This window comes from Crinia signifera, unplaced genomic scaffold (assembly GCF_055691185.1).
Source record: "Crinia signifera unplaced genomic scaffold, ASM5569118v1 HAP2_SCAFFOLD_388, whole genome shotgun sequence".
Classification (NCBI taxonomy): Eukaryota; Metazoa; Chordata; class Amphibia; order Anura; family Myobatrachidae; genus Crinia; species Crinia signifera.
In genome coordinates this window covers 806-10,110 of record NW_028142281.1, presented here as the reverse complement: position 1 = coordinate 10,110, position 9,305 = coordinate 806, and the positions used below count along the sequence as shown (strand labels likewise).

At 46.6% G+C, this 9,305-nt stretch overlaps 1 protein-coding gene across 2 annotated transcripts; it reads right to left on the bottom strand.

Moving 5' to 3' along the window:
• Window positions 1-292: 292 nt before the first annotated feature.
• LOC146055228 (thioredoxin domain-containing protein 11-like) lies at window positions 293-7,671 on the bottom strand. 2 transcript variants are annotated; one of them, XR_014468536.1, is made up of 2 exons: window positions 7,256-7,345; window positions 293-1,425 (listed from the first exon to the last, which is right to left on the bottom strand). XR_014468536.1 is itself a non-coding variant. In XM_083168222.1 (2 exons), the coding sequence occupies exons 1-2, from the start codon at window positions 7,503-7,505 to the stop codon at window positions 831-833; spliced, it is 744 nt and encodes a 247-aa protein (XP_083024348.1). In that variant the 5' UTR covers window positions 7,506-7,671; the 3' UTR covers window positions 293-830. The 2 variants fall into 2 exon arrangements, 1 of the variants encoding a protein (XP_083024348.1); XM_083168222.1 differs by lacking the exon at window positions 7,256-7,345 and adding an exon at window positions 7,357-7,671.
• Between the last annotated feature and the right edge of the window lie 1,634 nt (window positions 7,672-9,305).

The following is a 9,305-nucleotide window of genomic DNA, read 5'->3' as shown; positions in this document are numbered from 1 at the left end:
TATGGGGGGGGGGGGGGCAAGATGTAACATGTGCAGAGATTTAGATTTGGTAGAGTTAGTTTGTTTCTGTGCAGGGTAAATACTGGCTGCATTATTTTTACACTGCAATTTAGATTTCAGTTTCAACACACCCCACCCAAATTTAACTCTCTATGCATATCTTACATCTGCCCCACCTGCAGTGCACATGGTTTTGCCCATTTTGAGACCAAATTTGTACTGAGATCAGATCTGAATAAGCACCATAGTTTAGCGCACAATGGTATTAATGACATTTTTCTGGGACTTAATGGACTTTTGTGCATTTATTTATTAAATTGCATAAGAAGTGGATATTACAGTTTGTTGAGATATATTTGAGATTTCAACTCTAGTCTTTAATACCTTATCTCATGTCCTGCTTTCAGGATTTCAGCCTGTGGGAACCGGGGGATAATTACTGACAAAGCAAAATAGATTACCTGTGCATCATTATTATAGAAATGCAGAAAACATGATCTGTTGGGGTTATTTAAGAACTGAATTTAAAAAAATGCAGATTATTGCAGATTATTCAGACAATTTGTCTAACTATTTTCAAAATGTACAATAAAAAAAAAACAAGAATTAAACCTCAGGCAACATGGATTTAATTAATTTCAGAGAAGTCATCAAACTTCTGCCAGAACAAACGCAGACAAAAAATCTGGAATAGAACTTGTTCTTAGAAACTAGGCTGTTACAAAAATAGAAGTTTTAATTCCTGACCCCCAAGGAAATAAAGACCTTAATTTACAGTTTGAAAATCTGTATAAATAATTTTTGAAATATTTCTGCTAAAAAAAAAAATATCAGTCTGTTTTATTTTCTTTATTATACTCTGTGCTGGAGCTATCAGATTGTCCTTCAGAAACATCAGTGCTTGGCCGGATTCCATCCTCGTGGTTATCAAACCTTTCTGTCTCTGCATTAGTTTTGTGTTTGGCTTCCAGTGCTACCATAAGAAACTTAAGTAGTGCATTTTCTGCCAGAAGACTTTCAGAAGCCGCTACCAGCTCCTTCATCTTGTCCGCCATCGTGCCCACCTCCCTAGTTTTTTGCTCACACAGAGCTTGTAACTGTTCCGTGTGATCCTCCAAGGCTCTGTTGTGTTGTTCTAGGGTCCGTTTTTGGACTTTAAGGTCTTGTGTATCTTTCCTCACTTTCGAAATCCGTTCTGCCAGCTGATCCTGGGCATTGTGTAATACTGTAATTTCAGCCCTCAGTCTTTGGATTTCTCGCTCCAGATAAGTGACTTGATCTTCTTTGTATTGCAGATAGTGCATTGGGCAGGAGGCAGGAGGATCAGCTGCAGCAGAAGGCAGGGTGGCATATTTTAGGATAAACTTCAGAAGGTTTGGAACAGTGATTTGCTGATCTTCAGGATACACTACACTGTGGTCTTTCCTGCAAACACATAAGTAATAAGTGGAGGGTTGGCATTAGAGTACTTGTACTTATATATGTCATCTGCGAACTATCCCAGCAGACTTCCAAAACCTTGTTCGTTCAATAGACATAAACAGCATCAGGAAAGGAAATGCATGCAATCGCAGTCATATGAACATTAGAATAAGCAAGAAAGAAGCACATTTTGTTTCCCCCAGCACACTCAATGATATCAGTAACAATATTTAAATCTACATGATAATGTAATTCAGAGATCTTGGTTACATATGTATGCAAAAATTTGGAAAGCCCCCAAGTCAATTGACAAGGCATCTTAGAGTATTGCAATATCTATTTGCAGGGTGCAGCATCCCAAAATCAAATCAAAATCGAACAGTGTTTAAGCTGGATCCGATCTCGAAGCGCAGCCCCACGATCGAAAGTAGAAATAAACTTGGCAGGCAACTGCGTGTGTGGCCGGAAACGGCATGTGCGGCCGCCAAACAGCGAGGCTCGTGGCTAAATGCAGCGGCGTCCCTGCTTTAGCCACGAACCTCGCTGTTTGGGGGAATCCTCGCGGCCATCTGACATTGGCCGGCACTGGGGTTAAACGACAAGGGTCATTGTTTTCGGTGAGCCCTGCCGTTTAACCCCCTCACCGGCCGCATTGAATACTGCCCATTAACTCTTACTGCCTGCTATATTGGAGGCACAAGTACACTTTGAGATTGATGTTTGTCTGTTGAAAGCATCCTGTAAGGAATTCAGTTATTTATATTTTTTACAGCAGCATATCTTTTAAGTTACTGTAGTGCGCATTCCACCAGGGTAAGCGCTGAAAAAAATGAAAGTAAAACAAGGAAAACGTTGCTGGTGAAATCAGAATGCGATACTGGGGATTGTATCCAACATATAGAACAAAGAGTGTACACAATAATACACAATTATAGTGGCAAAACTTTCAGGCCAGGGGGAGGCGTGGCCACGGCAGGGCACGAGTGAGAGCGTGTGCTTGAATCTCCCTGTGCCATGAACTAAGGAGCCCTCTCCTACGCACATCCACATGTTGGAATAAAGGAAAAATAAGACTGTTACCAGTGGGAGCCTGTGGTCGTGGTGACCCCCGGTGGAGGTGTGCGGTGCGTCGGCCCCCTGCTCCGGCGGTGCAGTGTGCCTGCGGTGGAGACTGGCGAGAGGGCGTTTTGATGCAGCGAGGAGAGAGAGGCGCTGCTGCACGGAGAGATAGGATCCGCATCATCGGCGGCGACATCCCCGAGTTTCCCGGCGCCAGAGAGTGACGCGCTGTGAGAGAGCGGACCCGTGGGCGGCGTGCACAGCACAGTAACACGGCAGCCTGAGACACCCGCCGCAGAGAAAGGGGGAACGAGGTGTGGTGGCGGCGGAGCAAGCTGTTTTTGCACCCCAGGCTCCAGTTCCTGCGGTGCTCATTGTTCCCTGGTAGCCCCAAGACAGTGCAAAGCATTTTGGGCAGCGCAGTTTGTGAGGCGAACGGATGCTCGCTGGCCTACAGAGTCTGCTGGAACCTAGGCTGTATGCTGCTGTATGCTGTAATCCAGGAGAAATCAATCTGCCAACGGTGATAAAGGTACTTGAATTGCACTTTCTTGCACCAATCAATAAATACCAGCACCAATATATTGAGGACTAAGCATTGAAGGTTGGCTGTGAAAGGTCCTGGCCCCTATTGGATAATAGGGAATAAAACTGGTTAGAATATCTGCAGTATAACCAGAATTCTCAAAAGAAAGTTATCACACACCAATAATAATGGGGAAATCCAGCCAAAACACAGCTGCTGCACGTTTAGAAAAATTTGCCAGGCATCAGACTAGCAACAGCTCCCAGGCCAGCACACCGCACACCACTCCAGTGAAGGAGAATAAAAATCCACAATCTCAAGAAGTCACTTTACAACAACTGCTAGAGGCCATTAACTCTAGTGAGACCCGTATGGTGGAGCAAACCAATAAAATACAAAGTGATCTAATGCTGTTGAGAGATGACGTACGCAAGATCAGAGACCGAGTGGCTGAAGTGGAGAGTAGAGTATCGGCTGTAGAAGATACAGTAGCGCCACTTCAGAGCCAGGTCAAAAAAATGACAGGCCAAATGCAGGACATGCAGCGCAAAATGGTCGACATTGAGGGGCGGCTTAGGCGTAATAATTTACGCTTTATTGGTTTTGAAGAAGGAGTAGAAAGAAATACTCCAGAAAAATTTATTGAAGAGTGGGTGGTACAAGCCCTGGGCAGCAAGTCACTCACGGAACAGTTTATAGGGGGATAGGTGATAGAGGATAGGGGATAGGGGAAAGGTGATAGGGGATAGAGGATAGGGGATAGGGGATAGATGATAGGGGATAGGAGATAGGTGATAGAGGATAGGTGATAGGGGATAGAGGATAGGTGATAGAGGATAGGTAATAGACGATAGGGGATAGGTGATAGGGGATAGGGGATAGGAGATAGGGGATAGGTGATAGGGGATAGATGATAGGGGATAGGAGATAGGTGATAGAGGATAGGGGATAGGAGATAAGGGATAGGTGATAGAGGATAGGGGATAGGTGATAGAGGATAGAGGATAGGGGATAGAGGATAGGGGATAGAGGATAGGGGATAGAGGATAGGGGATAGGTGATAGAGGATAGGTGATAGGGGATAGGTGATAGAGGATAGGTGATAGGGGATAGGTGATAGGGGATAGGTGATAGGGGATAGGTGATAGAGGATAGGTGATAGGGGATAGGTGATAGGGGATAGGTGATAGATGATAGGGGATAGGTGATAGAGGATAGGTGATAGGGGATATGTGATAGGGGATAGGTGATAGAGGATAGGTGATAGAGGATAGGTGATAGAGGATAGGGGATAGAGGATAGGGGATAGGTGATAGAGGATAGGTGATAGAGGATAGGGGATAGGTGATAGGGGATAGAGGATAGGGGATAGGTGATAGGGGATAGGTGATAGGGGATAGGTGATAGAGGATAGGTGATAGAGGATAGGGGATAGAGGATAGGGGATAGGAGATAGGGGATAGATGATAGGGGATAGGTGATAGGGGATAGGTGATAGGGGATAGGTGATAGAGGATAGGGGATAGGTGATAGGGGATAGGTGATAGGGGATAGAGGATAGGTGATAGGGGATAGGTGATAGATGATAGGGGATAGGTGATAGGTGATAGATGATAGGGGATAGGTGATAGGTGATAGAGGATAGGTGATAGGGGATAGGTGATAGAGGATAGGTGATAGGGGATAGGTGATAGGTGATAAAGCATAGGTGATAGGGGATAGGTGATAGGGGATAGGTGATAGATGATAGGGGATAGGTGATAGATGATAGGGGATAGGTGATAGGGGATAGGTGATAGGGGATAGGTGATAGGGGATAGATGATAGGGGATAGGAGATAGGTGATAGGTGATAGATGATAGGGGATAGAGGATAGGTGATAGGGGATAGGTGATAGATGATAGGGGATAGGTGATAGGGGATAGGTGATAGAGGATAGGGGATAGGTGATAGGGGATAAGTGATAGGGGATAGGTGATAGGGGATAGGTGATAGGGGATAGATGATAGGGGATAGATGATAGGGGATAGGTGATAGGGGATAGGTGATAGAGGATAGGGGATAGGTGATAAAGCATAGGTGATAGGCGATAGGTGATAGATGATAGGGGATAGGTGATAGATGATAGGGGATAGGGGTAGGTGATAGGGGATAGGTGCTAGGTGATAGAGGATAGGTGATAGGGGATAGGTGATAGGGGATAGATGATCGGGGATAGGTGATAGGGGATAGGAGATAGGGGATAGGTGATGGAGGATAGGGGATAGGGGAAAGGTGATAGGGGATAGAGGATAGGGGATAGATGAAAGGGGATAGGAGATAGGTGATAGAGGATAGGGGATAGGTGATAGGGGATAGGTGATAGATGATAGGGGATAGAGGATAGGTGATAGAGGATAGGTGATAGAAGATAGGGGATAGGTGATAGGGGATAGGTGATAGGGGATAGGTGGTAAAGGATAGGTGATAGGGGATAGGTGATAGATGATAGGGGATAGGTGATAGATGATAGGGGATAGGAGATAGGTGATAGAGGATAGGGGATAGGAGATAAGGGATAGGTGATAGAGGATAGGGGATAGGTGATAGGTGATAGGGGATAGGGGATAGGTGATAGATGATAGGGGATAGGAGATAGGTGATAGAGGATAGGGGATAGGAGATAAGGGATAGGTGATAGAGGATAGGGGATAGGTGATAGGGGATAGGTGATAGGGGATAGATGATAGGGGATAGGTGATAGGGGATAGGTGATAGGGGATAGGTGATAGGGGATAGAGGATAGGTGATAGGGGATAGGTGATAGATGATAGGGGATAGGTGATAGGGGATAGGTGATAGAGGATAGGTGATAGGGGATAGGTGATAGAGGATAGGGGATAGGTGATAGGGGATAGAGGATAGGGGATAGGTGATAGGGGATAGGTGATAGGGGATAGGTGATAGGGGATAGGTGATAGAGGATAGGGGATAGGTGATAGATGATAGGGGATAGGTGATAGGGGATAGGTGATAGATGATAGGGGATAGGAGATAGGGGATAGGTGATAGAGGATAGGGGATAGGTGATAGATGATAGGGGATAGGTGATAGGGGATAGGTGATAGATGATAGGGGATAGGAGATAGGTGATAGGGGATAGAGGATAGGGGATAGGTGATAGGGGATAGAGGATAGGTGATAGGGGATAGAGGATAGGAGATAGGGGATAGGGGATAGAGGATAGGTGATTGGGGATAGGTGATAGAGGATAGGTGATAGGGGATAGAGGATAGGTGATAGAGGGATAGGTGATAGAGGATAGGGGATAGGTGATAGGGGATAGGTGATAGGGATAGGTGATAGAGGATAGGGGATAGGTGATAGATGATAGGGGATAGGTGATAGGGGATAGGTGATAGGGGATAGGAGATAGGTGATAGGGGATAGGAGATAGAGGATAGGGGATAGAGGATAGGTGATAGGGGATAGGTGATAATGGATAGAGGATAGGTGATAGGGGATAGGTGATAGGGGATAGAGGATAGGGGATAGGTGATAGAGGATAGGTGATAGGGGATAGGTGATAGGGGATAGAGGATAGGGGATAGGTGATAGAGGATAGGGGATAGGTGATAGGGGATAGGTGATAGGGGATAGGTGATAGGGGATAGGTGATAGGGGATAGGTGATAGAGGATAGGTGATAGGTGATAGGGGATAGGTGATAGGGGATAGGTGATAGGGGATAGGTGATAGGGGATTGGCCGGACTATGTGCTTCCGCGATCACGGCGGATATCACTGCGCAGACTGGGTCTTTACACCCTCCATCGATAGTGTATAAATATTCACGACGACCATCGATGTTTTTATATATCGATGGTCATACATTTTCTTTGATTGATTGGCCTGTAAGCCAATAAAAATGCGGTGGCGGTGCTTCGCGGGTGCCGGGGGTGGAGCTATGCTCCGTGTCCCGACACCTTGGGGAAAAAAGCAAAAACGAAACTATTTGTTTTAAGCTTGACATCGATGGTGGGAAACCATCTGGTTCTCCCACATCGATGGCAAAACTATTCGACATCGGCCATAAACCATCGATGGTTTATAATCATCGATGGTCGATGGCCATCTGCTGTGCTACCGCTGGGGGTGGGTAGCAGGGGCTGTCCTTTGCTGCTGGGCAGGTGGAAGCAGCTGTTCTAGTGTTACTGGGGGGTGCAAGCTACTCCGCTGCTGCTACTCATCACTTGTTCAAGTACACTCACACTGTGCTCGGCCCGCGCACCACACCCACGTCAGTAAGCCCCGCACCTAAGCGCTAGGGGAGGCGCGTCCCTCGCGGCTGTTGCTTGACGTCATCACTCACCTTTTTGTCACGTGACAACGAGTGGACGGTTGAGCTGAGAGATGCGCGAGCGAGGACGGTTGGGCTGAGAGCTGCGCTGGAGGCGGCTGTGTGAAGTTGTCCCATCTTTCCCCCTTCATGAAGATTATACAGCCATAGACTGCCAGCATATTGCCCAGCACGGTGACGGAGAGGAGGCAGAGGTAGCAGGTACCCCCACTGATACTGCAGTGCTACCGAGGGGTTGTGGTGGGCGGGCGCTGCCAAATAGGAGAGAGAGGTAGAGCTGTCCCCAGTGTCGCGGCTATTGGTGGAGGGCTGGCCCCGGGGCAGGTTAGACTAGCCCCCCCCCCCCCCCCCTGATCACAGTGCATAGCTCCCAACATTGCATGTTAAAATTGGTCGTGAAAAGAGGAGGGGCTAAATGGGAAATGGGCGGGGCATCGGTAAAGGGGCATGGTCTATTGCCACGACCACCTGTTTTTTATCATTTTGGGGGGCATTCCCAAAACTTTCATAGTGACTAGGCAAGCCCCAAACTCTCTCCCTGACAAATTTTTTAGGATGGCCATCGATGGTTGCCATCGATGTCAATTGTGCAACTGGTCATGGATAGTGTTAACATATGCAATGAATGACCATCGGTATTTTTAACTATCGATGGTCATCCATTGTGTTTCACTGATTGGCTGGTGGGCCAATCAAAACACAAGGGCGGGGCTTTGCTCCATGCCCCAGCACTTTGAAACAAACAACAACAAAAAAAGCAAACCATCTGGTTCTCCCCCATCGATGGCAAAAGTATTTGACATCAGCCATAAACCATCAATGATTTTGAAATCATCCATGGTCAATGGCCATCCCTACTCCCCAGTGGCGTAACAAGATACATGTGGGCCACATAGCAAAGTTTGTAAGTGCCCCTATTTAGCACCTAATGCTGAAAAGTGTATACAGCACATGATACTTTGACAGGTAAAGTGGGCCCCTCTCAGCTCTGGGCCCCATAGCAGCTGCACCCCCTGCACCTAGGGTTACCACCTAGTCCCTTTAATTCCGGACACATGTTAATTACACAGGTTCTGTGGCAGTTTAAAATCAGGTGAAGTGGAGTCTTGAAGTCAGCCAGCCACAGAACCTGTGTAATTAATATGTGTCCAGAATTAAAGGGACTAGGTGGTAACCCTACCTGCACCTATGGTAGTTACACCCTTGCTACTCCCTGTTCTTCTGCCTGTAGTGAAGAGATGCTGAGCACAGGTGCAAGGCATCTCTTCAGCGATCACCAATATGATCTCCTGCTCCACCCCAACTGCGGGTCAGCCTCCAATAGAGGGACAGTACTGATGTATTTGGGTCTGGAGACTGTGTGCAATCGATGTGCAGGATTGCGGTCGGGCCGGGACACATGCAGAGAGAGATCTGCAACAAGGCTGAGTTCGGTGTCAGAGGGCTGAGTTGGGGGTGGGGCTATCCGAGTATTCGGGACACTTATCAAATCCCCTCCCTTAAATATAGTGAAAGTGTAATCCCTGAGTATAATTGATAGCCCATTTTAGCCAAAATTGTACATTGGCTGAACCCTCCGCTAGGACCAGCCATCAATGGGAGGAGATGTTTTCCAGGCTGATCCCTCCTGTCAACCATGACCAGCTTTTCTGACCTTTTTCTGACCTGTATATTATTACACACACACACTCACAGGTAATCAGTTCTGATATATCGCTGCTGCAAAAGCAGTCACAAATGACGGCAGCAATACGATTGATATTATGTGCAGCAGGTTCAATCTCCAATTTCTGTGCTCGATCCACAGAATTGGGTGAAATCTCCCAAAATCGCATAAGTGTATGTGTTTTTAACTCAGGACACCCTCATCCCAAGGGACCTTAATGAGTAAAACACAGTGAATATTGTTTTGAAAAAAAAATGGATAATTTTTTGCCTTTATTCTCCCCATTTAACTTTCC

What these genes read in the sequence shown, in the direction of transcription:
- LOC146055228 (XM_083168222.1), bottom strand. Translation starts at nt 7,505, where the DNA reads ATGCTGGCAGTCTATGGCTGTATAATCTTCATGAAGGGGGAAAGATGG. An exon ending in CGTTGTCACGTGACAAAAAG is followed by an intron (nt 1,426 to 7,356) that starts GTGAGTGATGAC and finishes ATGTGTTTGCAG; the next exon opens with GAAAGACCACAGTGTAGTGT.